At 44.3% G+C, this 27,863-nt stretch overlaps 1 protein-coding gene across 8 annotated transcripts in view; it reads right to left on the minus strand.

The window, feature by feature from the left end:
- Positions 1–27,863, minus strand: part of MAP7D2 (MAP7 domain containing 2) — a 295,213-nt gene that overhangs the window by 59,581 nt on the left and 207,769 nt on the right. For 4 of the 8 annotated variants that reach the window (XM_063955748.1, XM_063955751.1, XM_063955749.1 and 1 more), the window contains 3 exons: positions 27,173–27,283; positions 6,918–7,043; positions 4,636–4,784 (listed from right to left, as the gene is read on the minus strand). In XM_063955748.1, coding sequence (XP_063811818.1) covers positions 4,636–4,784; positions 6,918–7,043; positions 27,173–27,283 — 386 coding nt within the window. The remainder of the gene's footprint in view (positions 1–4,635; positions 4,785–6,917; positions 7,044–27,172; positions 27,284–27,863) is intronic. The other 4 variants (XM_063955754.1, XM_063955752.1, XM_063955753.1 and 1 more) reach the window with 2 other exon arrangements.

Consider the following 27,863-nt stretch of genomic DNA (forward strand, 5'->3'; position numbering starts at 1 on the left):
TTAGGATCCGGAATTCAACCGCCATGCCGTCAAACGCAGCCGCGGTAAGTCTTGGAACAGACAGGGCCCCTGCTGTAGCAGATCCTGTCTGAGCGGTAGAGGCCATGGGTCCTCTGATATCATTTCTTGAAGTTCTGGGTACCAAGCTCTTCTTGGCCCATCCGGAACCACGAGTATCGTTCTTACGCCTCGTTTTCTTATTATTCTCAGTACCTTTGGTATGAGAGGCAGAGGAGGGAATACATAAACCGACTGGTACACCCACGGTGTCACTAGAGCGTCCACAGCTATTGCCTGAGGGTCCCTTGACCTGGCGCAATATCTAGTTTTTTATTTAGGCGGGACGCCATCATGTCCACCTGTGGCCTTTCCCAACGGTTTACCAACAGTTGGAAGACTTCTGGATGAAGTCCCCACTCTCCCGGGTGTAGGTCGTCCCGGAATGAACACTGCTGACAGTGCTAAGACGTGATTTTCCGCCCATCGGAGAATCCTTGTGGCTTCTGCCATCGCCATCCTGCTTCTTGTGCCGCCCTGTCGATTTACATGGGCGACTGCCGTGATGTTGTCTGATTGGATCAGTACCGGCTGGTTTTGAAGCAGAGGCCTTGCCAGACTTAGGGCATTGTAAATGGCCCTCAGTTCCAGAATATTTATGTGTAGGGACGACTCCTGACTTGACCAAAGTCTTGGAAATTTCTTCCCTGTGTGACTGCCCCCCAGCCTCGAAGGCTGGCATCCGTGGTTACCAGGACCCAGTCCTGTATGCCGAATCTGCAGCCCTCTTGAAGATGAGCACTCTGCAGCCACCACAGTAGAGATACCCTGGTCCTTGGAGACAGGGTTATCAGCCGATGCATCTGAAGATGCGATCCCGACCACTTGTCCAAGAGGTCCCACTGAAAGGTTCTTGCATGGAACCTGCCGAATGGAATTTTGCTTCGTAAGAAGCTACCATTTTTCCCAGGACTTGTGTGCAGTGATGCACCGATACCTGTTTTGGTTTCAGGAGGTCTCGGACTAGATTTGACAGCTCCTTGGCTTTCTCCTGCGGGAGAAACACTTTTTTCTGTTCTGTGTCCAGAACCATCCCCAGGAACAGTAGGCGTGTGGTAGGAACCAGCTGTGACTTTGAAATGTATAGAATCCATCCGTGCTGTTGTAGCACTTCCCGAGATAGTGCTATTCCGACCAACAACTGCTCCTTGGACCTCGCCTTTATAAGGAGATCGTCCAAGTACGGGATAATTAAAACTCCCTTTTTTCGAAGGAGTATCATCATTTCTGCCATTACCTTGGTAAAGACCCTCGGTGCCGTGGACAGTCCAAACGGCAGTGTTTGGAATTGGTAATGGCAAACCTGTACCCCAAATCTGAGGTACTCCTGGTGAGGATGGTAAATGGGGACATGTAGGTAAGCATCCTTGATGTCCAGGGATACCATGTAATCCCCCTCCTCCAGGCTTGCAATAACCGCCCTGAGCGATTCCATCTTGAACTTGAATTTTTTTATGTATGTGTTCAAGGATTTCAAATTTAAAATGGGTCTCACCGAACCATCCGGTTACGGTACCACAAACAGTGTGGAATAGTAACCCCGTCCTTGTTGAAGTAGGGGCACCTTGACTATCACCTGCTGGGAATACAGCTTGTGAATTGCCTCTAGCACAGCCTCCCTGCCTGAGGGAGTTGTCAACAAGGCAGATTTGAGGAAACGGCGGGGGGGAAACGCCTCGAATTCCAGCTTGTACCCCTGAGATACTACTTGAAGGATCCAGGGATCCACCTGTGAGCGAGCCCACTGATCGCTGACATTTTTGAGGCGGCCCCCCCACCGTACCTGGCTACGCCTGTGGAGCCCCCGCGTCATGCGGTGGACTCAGAGGAAGCGGGGGAAGAATTTTGATTCTGGGAACTGGCTGACTGGTGCAGCTTTTTCCCTCTTCCCTCGTCTCTGTGCAGAAAGGAAGCGCCTTTGACCCGCTTGCTTTTCTGAAGCCGAAAGGACTGTACCTGATAATACAGTGCTTTCTTAGGCTGTGAGGAAACCTGAGGTAAAAATTTTTCTTCCCAGCTGTTGCTGTGGATACGAGGTCCCAGAGACCATCCCCAAACAATTCCTCACCCTTATAAGGCTCTATGTGCCTTTTAAAGTCAGCATCACCTGTCCAGTGTCGGGTCTCTAATACCCTCCTGACAGAATGGACATTGCATTAATTCTGGATGCCAGCCGGCAAAATATCCCTCTGTGCATCCCTCATATATAAGACGACGTCATATGTTCGCCAAATAGTATCCCTGTTTGACAGGGTTACAGACCACGCTGCAGCAGCACTATCTGCAGGTCTCAGTCTAGTACCTGAGTGTGTAAATACAGACTTCAGGATAGCCTCCTGCTTTTTATCAGCAGGTACCTTCAAAGTGGCCGTATCCTAAGACGGCAGTGCCACCTTTTTTGACAAACGTGTGAGCGCCTTATCCACCCTAGGGGATATCTCCCAGCGTAACTTATCCTCTGGCGGGAAAGGGTACGCCATCAGTAACTTTTTAGAAATTACCAGTTTCTTATCGGGGGAACCCACGCTTTTTCACACTTCATGCACTCATTTGATGGGGGAACAAAACACTGCCTGCTTTTTCTCCCCAAACATAAAACCCTTTTTTAGTGGTACTTGGGTTAATGTCAGAAATGTGTAACACATTTTTTATTGCCGGGATCATGTAACGGATGTTCCTAGTGGATTGTGTACATGTCTCAACCTCGTCGACACTGGAGTCAGACTCCGTGTCGACATCTGTGTCTGCCATCTGAGGGAGCGGGCGTTTTTGAGCCCCTGATGGCCTTTGAGACGCCTGGGCAGGCGCGGGCTGAGAAGCCGGCTGTCCCATAGCTGTTACGTCATCCAGCCTTTTATGTAAGGAGTTGACACTGTCGGTTTATACCTTCCACCTATCCATCCACTCTGGTGTCGGCCCCACAGGGGGCGACATCACATTTATCGGCATCTGCTCTGCCATCACATAAGCCTCCTCATCAAACGTGTCGACACAGCCGTACCGACACACTGCACACACACAGGGAATGCTCTGACTGAGGACAGGACCCCACACAGCCCTTTGGGGAGACAGAGAGTATGCCAGCACACACCAGAGCGCTATATAATTTAGGGATTAACACTATATTGAGTGAATTTTTCCCAATAGCTGCTTGTATATACAATATTGCGCCTAAATTTAGTGCCCCCCCTCTCTTTTTAACCCTTTGAGCCTGCAAACTACAGGGGAGAGCCTGGGGAGCTGTCTTCCAGCTGCACTGTGAAGAGAAAATGGCGCCAGTGTGCTGAGGGAGATAGCTCCGCCCCTTTTTCGCTGACTTTTCTCCCGCTTTTTTATTGATTCTGGCAGGGGTATTTATCACATATATAGCCTCTGGGGCTATATATTGTGATATATTTGCCAGCCAAGGTGTTTTTATTGCTGCTCAGGGCGCCCCCCCCCCCCCAGCGCCCTGCACCCTCAGTGACCGGAGTGTGAAGTGTGCATGAGGAGCAATGGCGCACAGCTGCAGTGCTGTGCGCTACCTTGGTGAAGACTGATGTCTTCTGCCGCCGATTTTCCGGACCTCTTCTTGCTTCTGGCTCTGTAAGGGGGACGGCGGCGCGGCTCCGGGAACGAACACCAAGGCCAGTTCCATGCGGTCGATCCCTCTGGAGCTAATGGTGTCCAGTAGCCTAAGAAGCCCAAGCTAGCTGCAAGCAGGTAGGTTCGCTTCTTCTCCCCTTAGTCCCTCGATGCAGTGAGCCTGTTGCCAGCAGGTCTCACTGTAAAATAAAAAACCTAAAATAAACTTTCTTTCTAGGAGCTCAGGAGAGCCCCTAGTGTGCATCCAGCTCGGCCGGGCACAGAAATCTAACTGAGGCTTGGAGGAGGGTCATAGTGGGAGGAGCCAGTGCACACCAGGTAGTCTAAAAGCTTTCTTTTAGTTGTGCCCAGTCTCCTGCGGAGCCGCTATTCCCCATGGTCCTTTCGGAGTTCCCAGCATCCACTAGGACGTTAGAGAAATACATTTGTAGTTTATGACAAATGGGTCACTAGTTTTCTGGTAACACTGTTTTTATCAACAATAGCTTCTCCCTATCACTCTTATTCTTTCACTTATCTCCTTTGTGCTGAGATGACTTTTTGTATTTCTCAAATAAACGATTTACCCCAACATCAACCTCTCTAATAAATTACTGTCAGACAATGTGTGACTTTCAGGTTTGGAACTACAATGTACAAAGTCACTTCATACCCATTCCAGGTTGTACATAAACTGGCCTATGTATGGGCATATTCTGCATTCCCCAAATGGGACTAATCTAGGGGTTTCTTTTTTAACTGAATTAAAATGTTGGATTTTACAATGTATTAATTTCATATAGTCTGCTGGACACTGTCGAGTTCATTTCTACCCAATAACTGTTCCTATTTTCCCACCTATGGCATCCTCCATAACTGGCCTTAAATAGCCTCTGGAGCACCTAATGCCATACTAACAAATACAATGGCTAAAGTGATCACTAAGAATGTATTGCCACTGATAATCCAGTGCATTTCAAATGTTACAGAGGAATGTAGGAACCGGTCACTTACCTGTTGGGACTCGGGGGATGTAACCTTGGCTCCATCTGTTCCGTCAGGGGATGGCAAGGTCTTCTTTCTCTCAGTGCTCCGTGAAGGAGAAGACTTGAAAGGAGATTTAAGAGGGCTAGCAGGGGCTACACGAGGACACACATGGAAGACTAAAGAGTTATGGTGTAAAGGTAAAGTGTGAAAGAATGTACAGGAGGAAGTTTATAGAGCAAGAAAAAAAAAATGGGGAAAAAAATACACAAGTGTTAAATACAAAGACAAAAAAAACAAACATTCTCTATACTGTAAAACACGCACCAATCTATTTTCTAATTAAGTTATTGATGTTGGCTTCAGAAAGACTAGGTGCAGTACCAGCAGCTTAAACTAAGGAACATTATATATAATGGTTACAATTAAATTAAGCTATAATACCACATGGAGAAATTTACAGCAAACGAAAAAAAGGTATAAATAAATATTAAAGCAGTGCTTCATCAGGTATAATTTTCTATATGCTTAATTCTACGTTGATCTACACTGAACTATAGGGCACTAATAAATATAAAATAAAATTTTTTTTTTTTTTTGCAGAGGCCAGAAAACTGCATTTTAGGTTGTGGTGGCTATAAGCACCCAATCACCTTAACCCTAGTGACGCTGGCGTATATAAGACTCCGTTATGGCGAAATAGGTTGGTCTTGGGAAAACAGGACACGCAGGTGCCCCATTCAGATATAAGCCCCAATTTGCCAATTTTGAAGATGTGCGAGCACCAAGTATTATTTGCATTAATATGATGAAATGTTTTAGAAAAGTGAAAACACAAGCAAGTAAATAATGAAATCAACTATATGAAAACAGAAACAATTTAACAATGAAAAATATTATGAAGGAATGATGTATGGATTAAGCAGAATGAAACATCTAATAACTGCATATGGACCACACCATCCGACTTATGAACCAGTAATACTGAAGTTAGGATACATACACACTGGTGTTTGTAATGAGAGTAACACATAAAACCAAATTGTAGTTATATATCAGTTTAATATGCATTAACAAGTGTCTTCAGTCTGTGTTCTTTTCAATATGCATAAATGAATCTAAACTGCATTTAGAATGTGCTTCCTTTGATATACATGTACCTTGTAAAGCTCTTTATAAGAGTTGCACATCTGCTTACTAAGAGCTCAAAGAGAGATCCCAGAGAAATCCCAATGGCTTCCCCAAACAGACTGGGGTACCCTTCCCCAAACAGGCTGGGGTCTCCTCTGAGCTTCACTATCTATTTTGTGGGTTTAACAGCTATGGCGATACTTCAAACATTATGCTTAGTACAACGTTTTGCTTGATCAATATTTAGAGACACTTGTTATATGTTAGGATATAAAATATCCTTATAATCTCCAGTACAGTATGTGTGTCACCTGGTTATTTCTGTTTCTACTAGTTACCAGCCCCTCAAATTGACGGCCCAACATAACAGTAATGTTGGTGCCAGCGGCTGTATGCCTCCGAATGGAGCAACACTTAAATTGCTCCATCAGGTTCCATTTAGTGGCCGGCGGTGCGCAAAATGTTTAACTTTCTCCCATAGATGGGAGGAGCAGAGTCAGCCTTTTATTATATAGGATATAGTTACACAACTACTTAGCGATTTTTTATATCCTTAAAACAGATTCCAGTTAATAGACCACATTTTTATGTTATCCTTGCTTTTGATGCATTAAATGTAACTATATAAATGTATACTAAGTTTAGTTTTAAAAGAGCCAATACAATTTAACATCATACAGCAATGATGCGTTATAACCCCTAGCAACCAATAGGGTATCAGCTTTTATCAATCTAATGCAGTCAGAATAATGAAACCACATTTCTGGGAACTGTTTACCAAGGTGTTCTACTTAAATTATTTTATTTAAAAAAAAAAAAAAGTCCAATTGTGTTTTACAAACCAGACTATGGTTCTGTCCATTTGCACCGCTACAAAGTTAATCCAATAGCTTAAAAAGGTCTCTATTTTAATGCACTACCGCATTATGCCATATATAGTAATCATCCCATACAGTTTATAAGGCATATAGATATCTTGTTAAAACTTGTATTTACCTTTATACTGTTAAAAAAATGTTTTGTATACTGTATAAATGGAATACTACGTATAGACTATTGATTGATTATTCCTCACTATGGTGTAAATCTTACTCCCTAAATGCCTAATTTACATTTCAACTAATAGTTTGTGTATAAATTAACCTTATGATGTGGCACCAGTATGTTCTATCCCGTATTACCTGACATGGAATCACATGATTCATTAAGCATGGCTGTACTCCTGCTCCTGGCTAAGGAAGAGTGTGTTGGAGTCAGCAGTCGAGTGACAATGAAATTTTCCATGGGACTAAGATACATGCGATGGGCTAATGGATGGAAGCAAAGCAATGAATGTTAGAACAAAACAAACATAACAAACCAAAAACAATGACTTATAGGTGAAAAATAATAATCATGGATGAAACCAAAACCGAAAATGCTGATCCAAAATAAAAGAAAATGTTGAAATAATATATAAACACCATAAAAACAGAGACCTAAGCACATGTCCTTGTTACTATTTCATTTGACAATAATGTTATTTATATAGCACTTTTCTCCTGAAAAACTCCTCAATATAACTAGAACTCGTCTGTAATTGGTATTTACACTGCTTCTGAACTACAGGGCAAGTCACACAGAGCTATGGGCACAGACACAGCTGGTGCAGGCTGCCAACCTTTATGTGAAGTCTATAAAGAGGTTAGAACTAATACAGTAATAAAACAATGTGCTTAAACATCTTCAGAATTCCAAGACAGGTAGTACTTATGGAAAAAATTAATATAAAATAATACATTGTTGCACTGCAGTGTGCATAGCTCCCAACATGACCCATTCCAGAAGGGACAAAATGCTCTCTTCCTGGACTACCCACTTAGGGGTATATGCAATTCACGGCGAATCGCGGCAAATTATCGCCGTTTTTTAATTCGACACAATTCGACAGGTGAATTCTGGCAGGTGGCTGCCGGAATTCACCATATTCAATGAAAAACGGATTCGACATTCCCGCGGGCGAAAAACGGCCAATTTGCCGGATTTTGCCACGATTTTAAAAAACGGGAAAAAAACGGGAAAAAATGGCGTGGGGTCCCCCCTCCAAAGCATAACCAGCCTCGGGCTCTTCGAGCTGGTCCTGGTTCTAAAAATGCGGGGAAAAATTTGACAGAGGATCCCCCGTATTTTTAAAACCAGCACCGGGCTCTGCGCCTGATGCTGGTGCAAAAAATACGGGGGACAAAAAGAGTAGGGGTCCCCCGTATTTTTCACACCAGCATCGGGCTCCACTAGCTGGACAGATAATGCCACAGCCGGGGGTCACTTTTATACAGTGCCCTGCGGCCGTGGCATTAAATATCCAACTAGTCACCCCTGGCCGGGGTACCCTGGGGGAGTGGGGACCCCTTCAATCAAGGGGTCCCCCCCCCCCCCCCCAGCCACCCGAGGGCCAGGGGTGAAGCCCGAGGCTGTCCCCCCCCATCCAATGGCTGCAGATTGGAGGCTGATAGCCTTGAGAAAAATGACAAGAATATTGTTTTTTCCAGTAGTACTACAAGTCCCAGCAAGCCTCCCCCGCAAGCTGGTACTTGGAGAACCACAAGTACCAGCATGCGAGAGAAAAACGGGCCCGCTGGTACCTGTAGTACTACTGGAAAAAAAATACCCAAATAAAAACAGGACACACACACCGTGACTTGTACAACTTTATTACATACTGCCGACACACACATACTTACCTATGTTGACACGAAGCAGTCGGTCCTCTTCTCCAAGTAGAATCCACGGATACCTGAAAATAAAAGATAATTATACTCACCTTCCAGCGTCCAGAGATACATCCACGTCCAGAAAATAATCCAGGTACTTGGCAAAAAAACAAAACGCAATGACCCGATCCTGCGGACTGAAAGGGGTCCCATAGAGGTCTCTGCATTCGGGGAAAGGTGTCTCATGTCTGAATATGGGACCCCTTTCAGTCCGCTGGCACGGGTATTTGAGTTTTGTTTTTTTGCCAAGTACCTGGATTATTTTCTGGACGTGGATGTATCCCTGGACGCTGGAAGGTGAGTATAATTATCTTTTATTTTCAGGTATCCGTGGATTCTACTTGGAGAAGAGGACCGACTGCTTCGTGTCAACATAGGTAAGTATGTGTGTGTCGGCAGTATGTAATAAAGTTGTACAAGTCACGGTGTGTGTGTCCTGTTTTTATTTGGGTATTTTTTCCCCAGTAGTACTACAGGTACCAGCGGGCCCGTTTTTCTCCCGCATGCTGGTACTTGTGGTTCTCCAAGTACCAGCTTGCGGGGGAGGCTTGCTGGGACTTGTAGTACTACTGGAAAAAACAATATTCTCGTCATTTTTCTCAAGGATATCAGCCTCCCATCCGCAGCCCTTGGATGGGGGGGGAGACAGCCTCGGGCTTCACCCCTGGCCCTTGGGTGGCTGGGGGGGGGACCCCTTGATTGAAGGGGTCCCCACTCCCCCAGGGTACCCCGGCCAGGGGTGACTAGTTGGATATTTAATGCCACGGCCGCAGGGCGCTGTATAAAAGTGACCCCCGGCTGTGGCATTATCTGTCCAGCTAGTGGAGCCCGATGCTGGTGTGAAAAATACGGGGGACCCCTACTCTTTTTGTCCCCCGTATTTTTTGCACCAGCATCAGGCGCCGAGCCCGGTGCTGGTTTTAAAAATACGGGGGAACCCCTGTCAATTTCCCCCCCGCATTTTTAGAACCAGGACCAGCTCGAAGAGCCCGAGGCTGGTTATGCTTTGGAGGGGGGACCCCACGCCATTTTTTTCAGGGATTTTACCATTCCATCCAAAAAAAAAAAAATATATATTTTTAAAAATATATAAATAATACTTGTGCCTCCAAAAAAGACAAACCAAGTACCTAATCCCTTCTAATATAAATAGATATGATATTACCAAGAAAAAAAAACACAAAAAAAACATGTTTTAAATTTTTTTTTATTAGTTTCACCCTCCAAAGTGTTGCGGATTGAAAATGACGAATTTACTGTCTAAAAGCACTGTTGTCGAATTTCCAAACTTCCATTGAATAGACTTTGGTCGAATTGCAGCATGTGTATCATTGCAAAAAAGTCGAATTTGTCAAAAGTCGAATTTCAAAAAGTCGAATTTTGAAAGTCCGTTTTTTTGTCGGAAAGTACTGAATTGCATTGTCGAATTTTTTTTTTTGGCGAAAAATTCCCGAAATTCGACAATTTCGGGAATTCGACCGCAATTGCATATACCCTTTAATCTTTGAATGCTGTCACCTGTGTCGAAACACCTTTCTCATCAATTAACTAGTTCAACACAGGTGACGACAATCATACATTAAGAGGGAAGCTCAGGAACAGATCATTTTGTCCCTCCTGGAATGGGTCATGTTGGCAGGTATGTGTGTGTGATTCTGCTAGGACGAGATCCAGATTGCCCTCTTCAGAACATCACATCCCTCAGATAGACCCTATCCATCACATCACACTCCTCAGCTTTCATTTGTTTAAGATTCATAAACTGAAGAATAAGCCAGGAATCATTGCTGTATAAAGTGTATCTCATTCAGATTAAGGTTTACCTGCCATGAGAAAATTCTGCACATAGAGTGACTTTATATGACTGGTCAGTGATAGCTGCAGCTAGGGAAGTTTAATATTGGTCAACTTGCATCTCCATTTAACTACAGTTTAGGCACTCATGCTAGGATATAGTCAGGCTGCAAGTTTAAATGTTTTGAACAAAAATATACACTTTCATTTTTACTTAATCAAAAATATGAATACAATCCCCAGGATTCTATTTGCTAGTACACACAGATTTTCAGTACACTAATGTTAGCGCCAATAGCAAGTCTTTTTGTTTAAAAAAAAAGTCTCATATTACTTATATAAAAAAAATCTAAAATGCATCTAGAAAATATACATTGTTGAGTTTTTGTTCTCTAGACATCAGACAGTGATATATACAATTTTGGCACCATTGACTTTCCTTAAATCAATATCAACAGAAATATATGCACAGACTAGAAAACATAACAAATATCATAATAGACAAACACAACAATGTAACGTGCAGTGGTAATGAATGCATAGTCTATTTTCAGTGTACGTGGCCTGTTTAACCTGTAGAATGAACATCATAATAAGCACAGGTTGTACAGAGTAGACCACACTTCTATAATGCAGCAGCGCAGCACGTCTTGGGAAGTGGCCTGGAAAGATTTACTGCAGTTTTGGCACCTAAACAAGCTCCCTGTGATCAATTCTCTTTCCAGTCTGCTGCACAGCATCAAACAAGAAGCATGCAGACACACCTAATCTGGGAGACGTGTCTACTTTGATCTGCAAGGTCATCAGTTACTTGTCAAAGCTGCCGACACTAAAACTAATATTTATTTACATTCAGAGCTTGTCATGAATGATTGTAATACACTCCATTTACAATACAGTAAACTGAAAACAAATTAGTTTTCATTTAAAAAACACTGACTGCAAATGTGAACAGATATGCATTCAAGAATATGATTCATACATGCTTAAGCTACATTCCACCTTGCTTATATCTAAAATATCTAAAGAGGATTAATCCCTTACGAACTTGTTACTTTTTTGGGATGCAGTTATTATACCGGCTGTTGGGAACCTGGCTTTCAGGAGACAGACGCCAGAATTCCGTCAACTGGCGAAATACCGCTAGCCGGATTCCCGACAAAAGCACTTGGTTGGTGGGTCCACGTCACCAACTGAGTGGGAACAGAACCTGTGGCGAGTGAGACGAGCCACCAGGCCCGAAGCATGGCGAGCACAGTGTGACTGCAAGAGGACTTGCTGCCGCGATTCTGACAGACAGGATGCCGCTGTCGTTATAGTGACAGCCAGCTTCCATTCTGCTGGCAATTCATATGTATTCCACTTTTTTAGTATGGAACCAGGAGGTAAGGACTGACCCAGTGCTTACCTGCACTTTCAAGGTCACATTTTTACCCTAGTACCCACTGGCTAGCGTTATCAGGAGAGGCCCTTTGTTATTCTGCAGTGGGCCAGGTCTTTCTATGTGCGGTAGCACAATCATTTTTCCTAGAAGATTGGTCCTGAAGCTTAACTTTTAGTAATTTAAAGGGAATGGACTTTGTCCACATGTTGATAACAAATATATCCATGTTGTCTTTGCTATAAAAAAAATATTATTTTTTTCTTGTTGAGGTGGTGGTGGTGGTGGAAGGGGTGGGGACAGGGAGGATTGCGACTGCTGTCAGAACTTTGCACACACTGAATCCAGACCCTTGAAATGTTTATTAAGATGCTGATGATTGAGGTCAGTACATAAATCCGCTAAGCAGCAATTATACATGGGGGCTTGTGAACCAGTGAATCAAGCAAATTACAGTTCAGTAGGGCTGGTCAATTAGCTATTTCTGCTGTAAGTCATATATAATCTATTGAATTGTCCTAGGTGTATTTTCCATTCACTAAATGAAAATGCAGCATTCATAGGGATAGCACATGTTAACATGATTGATTTTTAGTGTCTATGCAAACCAATTTTTGGGATGCTAAAACCAGTAAACAGTCACAGAAGCTCATTTCTTCAATGTAGAGTCAATCTCAAATGCAAGATATGTATAGTAGCAAAATCCTTCCAGGTATTTGGTTTCAAAGGCTTAATTCAAATATTTTCTAATAAACAAACACAGTTGTAGACCGAAATATTTTGAGCTATGGAAGAGCAGAGCAGTCATTCTTACACAATAAATAAGTACCGTATGTAGAAGGTGAACTCACTTGAACACAGTTACACTGTAATGATGATGCCAGATTTAAAGAACATAAGTTTATACTCCTCTGTCCCTGGGTAGGTTTACCTTATGACACAGCACCATCTACTGGTATCAGCTAAAACATTTAAACTTCAAATACCTTCATATTCTGTTGAACTTATTATTATTTATAAATTATTGAAGTACATTAGTAATAAAAAGTTCTAAAATATAAAAAGGGGCAATACAGAGCAGTATGCTATGTAAAACATTATAAAGAAGATACAGTACTGCTGATTGCTAAATGCTCACCTCTACTAAAATTAAAGAAACCCGATATAAAATGTATTACTGTTGGTACTACACTCGTGTGAGACTTAAGAAAAAAAAATGTTCTCCCCTAGTCTCCTTGTGGGATTGAATTCATAATCTCTTAAAACTCTCTCCTGGAATTTCCAGTATCAAATGACCCTTGAATCTTCTTGTTACGCTATACCCCCCAGATCTTAATACATTTGCAAGGAAATTGATCAGACATATCTTTCTGGTGGCCCTCAATCGGAAAACTATCCCCACCTGTCTCTCTTCCCTCAAACAGATTTGGCATGTGGAGGATATAAACTATTACCTTTACGATAGTCTTCACTCAAGTCAGGGCTCCCTGGCTCTCTGAGAATGCAGACAACCAACTCTCTGAAAACCCTGAGCGATAACCACCTGTTAGGACCCATGGGTGGAGTACACTCTCTCGCTCATCTTACGATATCAACATCGATACTACTACTCGTCTTACAGACTGGTCTATAATTCCCCAAGCAACTTTACACTGTGGTATCCCCCCACCATTCTTTTCCCTTCCTTTTGCATTTAACCACAGGCTAACTGAATCCCTGGGCTATCCATTTAGACCCAATGTGCGACGACTGTTAGCGCTCATCTGGGATAAAACATTTTTCAGGACCTCAGCAGGTTTCAAAAAGAATCTGCGATAATTAGCCCATTTTTGTGAACTGGGCAGTGAAAACACATAAGTCTGTAAACTTATCACGGATTCTATGTGGTTTCGGCTTATAACAGATAATTTTGCGGACGTATAAAACAGGCTCTTCGTGAATTGCTAGAAGCTACAAAAAAAAATGGAAAAACAAATCCCATTTTTATGCGCCTGAAAAATTTGTGGAGCTAACTGAATTCCCACCTTATTGTCTAGATCCCACTTGTTTTTCAAGATCTTATTCCCACCAAAATTCAGTCACCTGTTTGTGCATCCCGTTATTAATCTGTGTCCCCTTCGTATTTTGTTCTCACTTTGGACTGGATTTTGAAGTGACACTTGTATTATTTACCGTCCTCTGGATGTAAAACGGCATAACTTGTTTTCTTTTTGAATTTTGACTAACCGCTTAAAATAATTATAACAAAAAAAGACTATACAATATAAATATCCCATTCATACACACGATGCGCCTATGAGTTGCCCGTAAAGTGGCAGCAATTTGGAAATAAAATAAGTATTTCCGCCCATATTTAGAGTCAGCCGTTTCTATCCGTCTGCACTGCCCACCGACGAATGCAGCCATCATTATAATCAGCATGCATTTGCACCAGCAGAAGGTCCAAATGAAATTGGGTGGATATCTACATATATTTGTATGTAGATATCCACCCCCTTTCATTTGGACCTTCTGCTGGTGCAAATGCATGCCATTTATAATCATAGCTGCATCCACCATGGGCGACGTACTCTCTCCCATCTTACACTATCACCACCGACACTACTAAACTTATTGAGTGGTCTATGATTCCCCGAGCAACTTTACTCTGTGGTAACCCCCCACCACCCATCTTTGAACAGCCGACAAATCTGGCAGCACACCCACAACATAAAAAATGCTAAATTATATAATTTTAGAGTATTTGTTTTTATGCATGTAATCACTGAAATGAATGGCCTTGATCATCTCATTGCTGTTTCAACATGTGTGCTAATAACTCAATTATGGAAAAATTAAAAAGAACGGATGTAAATTTGGAAACCCTACTGAAGTTGTCTGGGGAATTCTACATAATCCTGTCTTTCTTTTTATTTTTTTGTCTAAGTCTCCAGAGCAGCTAAGCAGCATTGTTGAACATTTCCAAATCTCTACTAATATAGAAAAACATAACATCTTAATTAATTTGTTACTACAACGTGGCCATAATTAAAGTTTATCCTTACAGAACTGTCTGCAGCTGTAACTACTAGAGATGCCATCAATTTACTATTCAAGGCATGGGGAGAAACGATTTTGTGCCTAAAAAAAGAAAGTAAGAAAATATTGTCGTACAAGGTAAATACATTAAAAAGGTACCAACAAATAAATTATGAAGAGAAAACTAAAACTGTGTGTCAAATTTTTATTTTTCCTTTTTATAAAAGCTGAAGAGAAAAGGAATTGGCATTGTGTCTTTATGGCGCTCTGCTGATAGAGGTAAAATTTAAGAGCAGAAATTAGTATAACAACAGGGATCGTGGAATTAACATTTCAGGACAGTTTCATTTCTTTTTCACTTTTCACAAAGAGGAAAAAAAAAATGTTAGGTTTCTCTTATTAATTTTATGTTTCTTTGGTGCATTTTACCAGGTATGGCTGTCTAAAAGGTTGACACACGGGTGACATGAGATTATTTTTAAATTTTTGTGCTGTTTACTGGGAACAACAATTAGTGCACGGCTTCGCTCGCCATGCTTCAGGTTACTATTCCCAATCGTAATCAACATGGATCGTAAAGTATGAAAAAAGTAAAAAATAAAAAAAAAGTAATGTTGACCTTTTACTTCTTTATTAACAGTTTCTTATATAGCACAGCGTATGCGCTTTAATGTGTCGACCATTCACATGTCGACCTCATGTTGACCCAATGCTTGTCGACCATTAGTGGTTGACCTAGACACCCATTTTACCTCGTACAGGGCCATATTTGCCCCTATTGTCAAATTTTGAAACTATTTTTTTTTTTTTTTTTTACAGAACCCTCCTCCACAAGCCTTGATTATACACCTTTCACACCGCAAATATATCCCGGAATATTGCCGGGTTGAGGTACAGTCTAAAAGCACCACTTTTGAATATGCCGGGTCGAGTAACCCTGCATTTCAACCCGGTATAAAAGCATTGTTAAACACGGGTTGGATCCGGGTCAATGTGCACTCTAAAAAGTGTCCAACCCGGGTTATTCAACCCTGCATTCATGTAAAAGTGCTGATTGGCTGTTTGCGTGCCTCGATGATGTCAGCAGGCTGAGCCCTGCTACACAGGAGAGAACAGAGAGCTGTAAGAAATAGGGGTGAGGCAGAGATTGCTAGGCAACTTACTGCAACCTCCCAAGTACAAAGAGACCTCGGGGTGCGCCCGAAAAGGGGATGTAGCCTATATGAAAGGGGCGTGGTCTCGTGGCAGAGCTGTGATTGTGAGTCACGCCCTCCTTGTACAGTCACTGTTGGGGCATGCCCAGCGTGCTCTGAGCTGCTGGCATGCCCCCTCTGGCACACAGCGACTATTCTCTGCTGTTCTGCTAAGCAGTGCAGCAGTGACAGGAGCCTCCCAACTGCCCCCCCCCCCCCCCCCCCCCCCCACCGCGGGTGGGACAGCCCTCAAAAAATGGGATTGTCCGGCGAAAATCGGGACAGTTAGGAGGTACAGTATGTTACTGGAACAGTTAAAGATACAACTGTGTATAAACACATAGTTCTGTCAGCCATGATTCCTGCAATGCTGTGAGCTGTCCCCTGCCTCTCCTTTAGGGGTATATGCAATTACCGGCGAATCGCGGCAATTTTTCGCCCATTTTTTAATTCGACACAATTCGACCGTCGAATTCCGGCAAGTGGGTGCCGGAATTCAACATATTCAATAAAAAACGAATTCGACAGTCCCGCTGTCGAAAAACGGCCGATTTGACGGATTTTGATTAGATTTAAAAAAAACGGGAAAAATCGGTAAAAAACCCGAAAAAAAATTGCGTGGGGTCCCCCCTCCAAAGCATAACCAGCCTCGGGCTCTTCGAGCCGGTCCTGGTTCTAAAAATCCGGGGGAAAAACTGACAGGGGATCCCCCGTATTTTTAAAACCAGCACCGGGCTCTGTGCCTGGTGCAAAAAATACGGGGGACAAAAAGAGTAGGGGTCCCCCGTATTTTTTACACCAGCATCGGGCTCCACTAGCTGGACAGATAATGCCACAGCCGGGGGTCACTTTTATACAGCGCCCTGCGGCCGTGGCATTAAATATCCAACTAGTCACCCCTGGCCGGGGTACCCTGGGGGAGTGGGGACCCCTTCAATCAAGGGGTCCCCCCCCCCCAGCCACCCAAGGGCCAGGGGTGAAGCCCGAGGCTGGCCCCCCCATCCAAGGGCTGCGGATGGGGGGCTGATGGCCTTGAGAAAATTGAAAGAATTTTGTTTTTTCCAGTAGTACTACAAGTCCCAGCAAGCCTCCCCCGCAAGCTGGTACTTGGAGAACCACAAGTACCAGCATGCGGGTGGAAAAACGGGCCCACTGGTACCTGTAGTTCTACTGGAAAAAAAATACCCAAATAAAAACAGGAGACACACCGTGAAAGTAAAAGTTTATTTCATACATGCCGACACATACATACTTACCTATGTTGACCCGCCGACTGCCACGCCCCCCTCGTCACTGAAGAATCCAGGGTACCTGTGAATAAAATTATACTCACCTCAATCCAGTGTCCGGATCTTTTAAAATAATCCTCGGACTTGGCAAAACAACAAAACGAACACCTGGACCAAACGGATTAAAGGGGTCCCATGTTTACACATGGGACCCCTTTTCCACGAATGCCGGGACCCCACGTGACTCCTGTCACAGAAAGGTCCCTTCAGCCAATCAGCAAGTGCAACGTCGTGGCACTCTGCTGATTGGCTATGCGCGTCTGAGCTGTCAGACAGCGCATCGCAAAGCCTCTCCATTATATTCAATGGTGGGAACTTTGCGGTCAGCGGTGAGGTCACCCGCGGTCAGCGGCTGACCGCGGGTAACCCCACCGCTGACCGCAAAGTTCCCACCATTGAAACTAATGGAGGGAGCTGTGCGATGCGCTGTCTGCCAGCAGACGCGCATACAGCCAATCAGGAGAGTGCCACGAAGTGGTGCTTCCTGATTGGCTGAAGAGACGTTTCTGTGACAGCAGTCACGGGGGGGGTCTCTGCATTCGTGGAAACATGTGTCCCATGTGTAAACATGGGACCCCTTTCAGTCCGCCTGGTCCGGGTGTTCGTTTTTTTTTGTGTGCCAAGTACGTGGATTATAATAAAAGACCATAGGACACTGGATCAGGTGAGTATAATTTTATTCACAGGTACACCGTGGATTCTACTTGGACAAGTGGACAGAGGTCGGCGTGTGAACATACAGTAGGTAAGTATGTGTGTGTCGACATGTGTGAAATAAAGTTTTACTCTCACGGTGTGCGTGTCCTGTTTTTATTTGGGTATTTTTTTTCCAGTAGTACTACAGGTACCAGCGGGCCCGTTTTTCTCCCGCATGCTGGTACTTGTGGTTCTCCAAGTACCAGCTTGCGGGGGAGGCTTGCTGGGACTTGTAGTACTACTGGAAAAAACAATATTCTTTCAATTTTCTCAAGGCTATCAGCCCCCCATCCGCAGCCCTTGGATGGGGGGGGGGGGGGGGGGGGACAGCCTCGGGCTTCACCCCTGGCCCTTGGGTGGCTGGGGGGGGAGGACCCCTTGATTGAAGGGGTCCCCACTCCCCCAGGGTACCCCGGCCAGAGGTGACTAGTTGGATATTTAATGCCACGGCCGCAGGGCGCTGTATAAAAGTGACCCCCGGCTGTGGCATTATCTGTCCAGCTAGTGGAGCCCGATGCTGGTGTAAAAAATACGGGGGACCCCTACTCTTTTTGTCCCCCGTATTTTTTGCACCAGCACCAGGCGCAGAGCCCGGTGCTGGTTTTAAAAATATGGGGGATCCCCTGTCAGTTTTTCCCCCGGATTTTTAGAACCAGGACCGGCTCGAAGAGCCCGAGGCTGGTTATGCTTTGGAAGGGGGACCCCACGCAATTTTTTTTCGGGTTTTTACCATTCCATTTAAAAAAATCTATATATACATTTTTAAAAATATATAAATAATACCTGTGCCTCCAAAATAGACAAACCAAGTACCTAATCCCTTCTAATATAAATAGATATGCTATTACCAATAAAAAAACACCCCAAAAAAAACATGTTTTTAAATTTTTTTATTAGATTCCGACAGCAAAGTGTGGCGGATTAAAAATGACGAATTTACTGTCTAAAAGCACTGTTGTCGAATTTACAATCTTCAATTGAATATACTTTTGTCGAATTGCTGCATTTGTACCATTGCAGAAATGTCGAATTTGACAAATGTTGAATTTCAAAAAGTCGAAATTGGAAAGTCCGTTTTTTTGGCGAAAAGTACTGAATTGCATTGTCGAATTTTTTTTGGGGCGAAAATGTCCCGTTTCTCGACATTTTCGGGAATTCGACTGCAATTGCATATACCCCTTAGTCTCCTTCTGACATCTCATCTTTCTGAGCCAAAAAAAAGTCCATTTAAAATGAAATCCATGGTGTTTTAATTGCTGACCTGGGTTAAGTTAAAAGGAGCTAACCCTGCAATAACCCAGGTTGAAAGTGTAGTGTGAAAGGGTCTGACCCGGGTTTGCGGTGTAAAAGGGGTATCAGTATACTTACTAAATGTGGTGGCATGTCACCTATTAGTTAGAACTACAGATACCGCTGAACAGGAAAACTTTAATTATGCCACATTGTACTCTGATTACGGTCAATATGAAAAATCTACTACTTTATCTTTAATATATTACACAGAAAGCTTTGAAAGAAAAGTTGACAAACCCATTTGGGTAGTGATGGAAAACTCTAGAGATATTTATGTAAATCCCAGAATCATAAACTAAAGAGTTTGCATATATAACTTTTTACCTCAGGAAATATCTAGCTATTTTTCATACATAATGACAGATAATGGCACCATGCACTAAATCTGTTTCACGTTTGTTTATTCCTTGCTCTGGTCACGTTTGTTTTTCGGCATCAATAGAAATAACTATTATATGAAGAGCTGCAACATTGTAGCAACAAAGTAAAAGACTAAACCTGGGTACACACCAATACAATCGTCGTTCTTGCATTTTTCAGCCATTTGTTCGATATTGGAGGAGTGTGTACGTATTGTCGATCATGTTTTGATGAAAGAAAACCAGTCAAATCGGAGGATCACATCTTATGTACAGTTTAATTTTCATCCGATTTGACAGGGCCAGGTCAGACCAAAAGTGCTCTGTATGCACCTTAATGCCAGGCATGCTGTCAGACCAACAGACATTCTGGGCGGAATTCAAATGTTATTTCCGCCGGCAGCCACTAGATGGCGTCGGACACAGCTATTCAAATATATGTAAATGTTGGCATTTACATTTCAGCTCGCACCTGACCAGGGGTGGCAAGCTGAAATGTATGAAAAGTGATCCGTTTGGGTGCCCAAACAGCACTTTTCCCGATCAAACCCAGTAGTTTAGTCTGGTTTAGCCGCTTTACGCAGCTAAACCAGACATTAATGGGCATGATCGGCGCAAAAGGGGACATCAATTATATATTGCTCCCTGCGATCTCCCGTCACTTTAGACGGGAAATCGGAGGCGATAACATTTTTTATATTCCCCCCTTTATCTGACAAGCTAAATCCATCAAATAGAGTGGCCACAGACTGAGATATGTCACACTTTATGGCCACACAATATCTGCGCTCCTCCCCTGTGGAAGGGACAGGGGAATGTTGGGCAATTTCAGCACATACAATGCCAGATGAGGCTGACCAATTATCAAATCATTCAGACATGCAGGACAGTTTCAGCATGTCTGACTGACCAATTAGTGGTTGTTCACAGCAATACACTAGAGCAGGCCTGGCCAACCTGTGGCTCTCCAGATGTTGTGAAACTACACATCCCAGCATGCCCTGCCATAGTTTTAGCATTTCCTAATAGCAAAACTGTGGCAAAGCATGATGGGACTTGTAGTTTTACAACAGCTGGAGAGCCACAGGTTGGCCAGGCCTGCACTAGAGGATTGGTCAGATAATTGCATAACGTATGCCCAGCGTAACAACTGACTTAGCTGGTGGCCAAGTACCCAGTGGCAAAAAAAAAAAAAAAAAAATTGTGGGGGATGTAGGTGGTAGCGATTGGGGGTGGGGGTTCTTATTCTTATTTTGTCAACCTGACAGCGGCTTAAAGATATCTATTTTTGGAACACAGTTTTAAATCATACTAGGATTTACAAATTTTGTTGTGATTCGTTGGTTGTTTCAGATCAGCTTACCTAGGCTTGTACATAGGAGTTTAAAATAAGAATTTACTTACCGATAATTCTATTTCTCGTAGTCCGTAGTGGATGCTGGGAACTCCGTAAGGACCATGGGGAATAGCGGCTCCGCAGGAGACTGGGCACAAAAGTAAAGCTTTAGGACTACCTGGTGTGCACTGGCTCCTCCCCCTATGACCCTCCTCCAAGCCTCAGTTAGGATACTGTGCCCGGACGAGCGTACACAATAAGGAAGGATTTATGAATCCCGGGTAAGACTCAAACCAGCCACACCAATCACACCGTACAACCTGTGATCTGAACCCAGTTAACAGCATGATAACAGAGGAGCCTCAGGATAGATGGCTCACAGCAACAATAACCCGATTTAGTTAACAATAACTATGTACCAGTATTGCAGACAATCCGCACTTGGGATGGGCGCCCAGCATCCACTACGGACTACGAGAAATAGAATTATCGGTAAGTAAATTCTTATTTTCTCTGACGTCCTAGTGGATGCTGGGAACTCCGTAAGGACCATGGGGATTATACCAAAGCTCCCAAAACGGGCGGGAGAGTGCGGATGACTCTGCAGCACCGAATGAGAGAACTCCAGGTCCTCCTCAGCCAGGGTATCAAATTTGTAGAATTTTTCAAACGTGTTTGCCCCTGACCAAGTAGCTGCTCGGCAAAGTTGTAAAGCCGAGACCCCTCGGGCAGCCGCCCAAGATGAGCCCACCTTCCTTGTGGAATGGGCTTTTACAGATTTTGGCTGTGGCAGGCCTGCCACAGAATGTGCAAGCTGAATTGTATTACAAATCCAACGAGCAATAGTCTGCTTAAAAGCAGGAGCACCCAACTTGTTGGGTGCATACAGGATAAACAGCGAGTCAGATTTACTGACTCCAGCCGTCCTGGAAACATATTTTCAGGGCCCTGACTATGTCCAAAAACTTGAAGTCCTCCAAGTCACTAGTAGCCGCAGGTACCACAATAGGTTGGTTCAGATGAAACGCTGAAACCACCTTAGGGAGAAAATGAGGACGAGTCCTCAATTCCGCCCTGCCTGAATGGAAGATCAGATAAGGGCTTTTACAGGATAAAGCCGCCACTTCTGACACGCGCCTGGCCGAGGCCAGGGCCAACAGCATGACCACTTTCCATGTGAGATATTTTAACTCCACAGATTCAAGTGGTTCAAACCATTGTGACTTTAGGAAACCCAAAGCTACATTGAGATCCCAAGGTGCCACTGGAGGCACAAAAAGGAGGCTGTATATGCAGTACCCCTTTTACAAACGTCTGAACTTCAGGAACTGAAGCTAGTTCTTTCTGGAAGAAAATTGACAGGGCCGAAATTTGAACCTTGATGGACCCCAATTTTAGGCCCATAGACACTCCTGTTTGCAGGAAATGCAGGAATCGACCCAGTTGAAATTCCTCCATCGGGGCCTTACTGGCCTCGCACCACGCAACATATTTTCGCCAAATGCGGTGATAATGCTTTGCGGTTACATCCTTCCTGGCTTTGATCAGGGTAGGGATGGCTTCATCCGGAATGCCTTTTTCCTTCAGGATCCGGCGTTCAACCGCCCTGCCGTCAAACGCAGCCGCGGTAAGTCTTGGAATAGACAGGGTCCTTGATAGAGCAGGTCCCTTCTTAGAGGTAGAGGCCACGGGTTCTCCGTGAGCATCTCTTGAAGTTCCGGGTACCAAGTCCTTCTTGGCCAATCCGGAGCCAAGAGTATAGTTCTTACTCCCCTCCGTCTTATAATTCTCAGTACTTTTGGTAAGAGAGGAAGAGGAGGGAACACATACACTGACTGGTACACCCACGGTGTTACCAGAGCTTTCACAGCTATTGCCTGAGGGTCCCTTGACCTGGCGCAATACCTGTCCAATTTTTTGTTTAGGCGGGACGCCATCATGTCCACCTTTGGTTTTTTCCAACGGTTTACAATCATGTGGAAGACTTCTGCTGAGGAAGTCTGTTTCCCAGTTGTCCACTCCCGGAATGAACACTGCTGACAATGCTATCACATGATTTTTCGCCCAGCGAAAAATCCTTGCAGCTTCTGCCATTGCCCTCCTGCTTCTTGTGCCGCCCTGTCTGTCTACGTGGGCAACTGCCGTGATGTTGTCCGACTGGATCAGCACCGGCTGACCTTGAAGCAGAGGTCTTGCTTGGCTTAGGGCATTGTACATGGCCCTTAGCTCCAAGATATTTATGTGAAGTGATGTCTCCAGGCTTGACCACAAGCCCTGGAAATTTCTTCCCTGTGTGACTGCTCCCCCGCCTCGCAGGCTGGCATCCGTGGTCACCAGGACCCAGTCCTGAATGCCGAATCTGCGCCCTCTAGAAGATGAGCACTCTGCAACCACCACAGGAGAGACACCCTTGTCTTTGGTGACCGGGTTATCCGCTGATGCATCTGAAGATGCGATCCGGACCATTTTTCCAGCAGGTCCCACTGGAAAGTTCTTGCGTGGAATCTGCCGAATGGAATTGCTTTGTAGGAAGCCACCATTTTTCCCAGGACCCTTGTGCACTGATGCACTGACACTTGGCCTGGTTTTAGGAGGTTTCTGACTAGTTCGGATAACTCCCTGGCTTTCTCCTCCTGGAGAAACACCTTTTTCTGGACTGTGTCCAGGATCATCCTTAGGAATAGAAGACGTGTCGTCGGGATCAGCTGCGATTTTGGAATATTAAGAATCCAACCGTGCTGCCGCAACACTACTTGAGATAGTGCTACCCCGACTACCAACTGTTCCCTGGATCTTGCCCTTATCCGGAGATCGTCCAAGTAAGGGATAATTAAAACTCCCTTCCTTCGAAGGAGTATCATCATTTCGGCCATTACTTTGGTAAAGACCCGGGGTGCCGTGGACAAACCAAACGGCAGCGTCTGAAACTGATAGTAACAGTTCTGTACCACAAACCTGAGATACCCTTGGTGAGAAGGGTAAATTGGGACATGGAGATAAGCATCCTTGATGTCCAGAGACACCATATAATCCCCTTCTTCCAGGTTTGCAATCACCGCTCTGAGTGACTCCATCTTGAATTTGAACCTTTTTATGTAAGTGTTCAAGGATTTCAGATTTAAATTAGGTCTCACCGAGCCGTCTGGCTTCGGTACCACAAACAGCGTGGAATAATACCCCTTTCCCTGTTGTAGGAGGGGTACCTTGATTATCACCTGCTGGGAATACAGCTTGTGAATGGCTTCCCATACCGCCTCCCTTTCGTAGGGAGACGTCGGTAAAGCAGACTTTAGGAAACGGCGAAGGGGAGACGTCTCAAATTCCAATTTGTACCCCTGAGATACCACCTGAAGGATCCAGGGGTCCACCTGTGAGTGAGCCCACTGCACACTGAAATTTTTGAGACGGGCCCCCACCGTGCCTGAGTCCGCTTGCAAAGCCCCAGCGTCATGCTGAGGACTTTGCAGAAAACGGGAGAGGGCTTCTGTTCCTGGGAACTGGCTGTTTGCTGCAGCCTTTTTCCTCTCCCTCTGCCACGGGGCAGAAATGAGGAGCCTTTTGCCCGCTTGCCCTTATGGGGCCCAAAGGACTTCTTATGTTGAGAGGCTACCTGGGGTAAAAATGTGGATTTCCCAGCCGTTGCCGTGGCCACCAGGTCTGTTAGACCTACCCCAAATAACTCCTCCCTTTTATAAGGCGATACCTCCATATGCCTTTTGGAATCAGCATCACCTGACCACTGTCTTGTCCATAACCCTCTTCTGGCAGAAATGGACAGCGCACTTACTCTTGATGCCAGTCGGCAAATATCCCTCTGTGCATCACGCATATATAGAAATGCATCTTTCAAATGCTCTATAGTCAGTAATATATTGTCCCTATCTAGGGTATCAATATTGTTAGTCAGGGAATCCGACCAAGCCACCCCAGCACTGCACATCCAGGCTGAGGCGATTGCTGGTCGCAGTATCACACCCGTGTGAGTGTATATACATTTTACTGCTTTCTATCAGCAGGTTCCTTAAGGGCGGCCGTATCCGGGGACGATAGTGCCACCTGTTTAGACAAGCGTGTGAGCGCTTTATTCACCCTAGGGGGTGTTTCCCAACGTGCCCTATCCTCTGGCGGGAAGGGGTATGATGCTAATAACTTTTTTAGGAATTAACAGTTTTTATCGGGGGAAACCCACGCATCATCACACACTTCATTTAATTTCTCAGATGCAGGAAAAACTACAGGCAGTTTTTTCTCACCCAACATAATACCCTTTTTAGTGGTACTGGTATTATCAGAAATGTGTAAAAACATTTTCCATAGCCTCAATCATGTAACGTGTGGCCCTACTGGAAGTCACATTCGTCTCTCAATCGTCAACACTGGAGTTAGTATCCGTGTCGGCGTCTGTATCTGCCATCTGCAGTAACGGGCGTTTTTGATGGCTTTTGAGACACCTGGACAGGCACAGGCTGAGTCGCCGGCTGTCTCATGTCATCAATCTTTTGTAAAGAGCTGACACTGTCACATATTCCTTCCATAAGCTCATCCACTCAGGTGTCGACTCCCTAGGGGGTGACATCTCTGTTACAGGCAATTTCTCCGCCTCCACATCATTTTCCTCCTCATACATGTCGACACAACGTACCGACACACAGCACACACACAGGGAATGCTCTGATAGAGGACAGGACCCCACTAGCCCTTTGGGGAGACAGAAGGAGAGTATGCCAGCACACACCAGAGCGCTATATATATTATATATATATATATATATATATATATATATATATATATATACAGGGATAACCTTATACAGGTTGAGTATCCCATATCCAAATATTCCGAAATACGGAATATTCCGAAATACGGACTTTTTTGAGTGAGTGAGATAGTGAAACCTTTGTTTTCTGATGGCTCAATGTACACACACTTTGTTTAATACACAAAGTTAATAAAAATATTGTATTAAATGACCTCTAGGCTGTGTGTTTAAGGTGTATATGAAACATAAATGAATTGTGTGAATGTACACACACTTTGTTTAATGCACAAAGTTATTAAAAATATTGGTTAAAATTACCTTCAGGCTGTGTGTATAAGGTGTATATGTAACATAATTGCATTCTGTGCTTAGATTTAGGTCCCATCACCATGATATCTCATTATGGTATGCAATTATTCCAAAATACGGAAAAATCCGATATCCAAAATACTTCTGGTCCCAAGCATTTTGGATAAGGGATACTCAACCTGTATAAGTGTTTTTCCCCTTATAGCTGCTGTATTGTTATACTGCGCCTAATTAGTGCCCCCCTCTCTTTTTTAACCCCTTTCTGTAGTGTAGTAACTGCAGGGGAGAGCCAGGGAGCTTCCCTCCAACTGAGCTGTGAGAGAAAATGGCGCCAGTGTGCTGAGGAGATAGGCTCCGCCCCCTTCTCGGCGGCCTTTTCTCCCGTTTTTCTGTGGAATCTGGCAGGGGTTAAAATTCATCCATATAGCCCTGGGGGCTATATGTGATGTATTTTCGCCAGCCAAGGTGTTTTTATTGCTGCTCAGGGCGCCCCCCCCTAGCGCCCTGCACCCTCAGTGACCGGAGTGTGAAGTGTGCTGAGGAGCAATGGCGCACAGCTGCAGTGCTGTGCGCTACCTTGGTGAAGACAGGATGTCTTCTGCCGCCGATTTTCCGGACCTCTTCTTGCTTCTGGCTCTGTAAGGGGGCCGGCGGCGCGGCTCTGGGACCGGACTCAGAGGCTGGGCCTGTGTTCGGTCCCTCTGGAGCTAATGGTGTCCAGTAGCCTAAGAAGCCCAATCCACTCTGCACGCAGGTGAGTTCGCTTCTTCTCCCCTTAGTCCCTCGATGCAGTGAGCCTGTTGCCAGCAGGTCTCACTGAAAATAAAAACCTAAAACTAAACTTTCACTAAGAGCTCAGGAGAGCCCCTAGTGTGCACCCTTCTCGGTCAGGCACAAAAATCTAACTGAGACTTGGAGGAGGGTCATAGGGGGAGGAGCCAGTGCACACCAGGTAGTCCTAAAGCTTTACTTTTGTGCCCAGTCTCCTGCGGAGCCGCTATTCCCCATGGTCCTTACGGAGTTCCCAGCATCCACTAGGACGTCAGAGAAAAGTTGTGCACTGAGCTAAAATTTCAATCTCATATTTTCAACATTTTGTTTGCTTGTCAAATGTAAACAGTAATCTCAACCATCATCAAAACACGAATGAGAAAAAAAAAAGCAGATGAATACAGAAATGATCAAGAAATGAAACTTAAGCGTAAAGATATTAGGGAGGCAGATGAGGTTGAATGGACAGGGGGCAGATGTACACTTGCCTCGATCAGGGGAATGTGTGATTGCTGCAGTGGATGCGGAGAGCCTCTTACTGATTGGCGAGTCCACTGGTCTTTGCAGACTCATTGTAGAAGAGGACAGTTTGTCACAGGCTGCAGAGAGATGCATCAGACATTGATATAAGAAATTACTCATGAAAAACAAAAAACACTTCTTTTTATATTGCCAGTAATTCCTCTCAATGCAAGAGTGACCAGGCTCAGATCAAGCCATAGAGTAATTTCAAAAGGTAATTTCTTGGTATTAGGCAAGCAGCAGGCCAAAAATCTTAAAGGCGGCAGCATATAACAACTTACTGCTAGTAACTACAGAATCTAGACTTTGCTACCAGTAGGAGGCACTCAGATAAGCTACAGGACCAATTTACTGCATTATAGTGCACCCATCACACACAATGGAGGTACCTTTTTATGTAAGCGGAGACCATATTTTTGAGAATGTAGAATTAAAATTTACCATCAGAAAGAATAATCTATGATCTGCAAAATCTGCAGGCCGAAAGTCGCTCATGTGTGCTCAAGTAGAGCATAAATAGTCTTTGGAAGCATCTTTGAAAAATCAATATGCACCTCGTATTACAGACCAGATGATGCCCTGGAAATAGAACACACAGCACATCTACTGTACTGTATGTGCAAACACCAAGGGCTTTTTTGACACCACATTATTAAT

The sequence above is a fragment of the Pseudophryne corroboree genome, chromosome 2 (genome assembly GCF_028390025.1).
Source record: "Pseudophryne corroboree isolate aPseCor3 chromosome 2, aPseCor3.hap2, whole genome shotgun sequence".
In the NCBI taxonomy this organism is placed as follows: Eukaryota; Metazoa; Chordata; class Amphibia; order Anura; family Myobatrachidae; genus Pseudophryne; species Pseudophryne corroboree.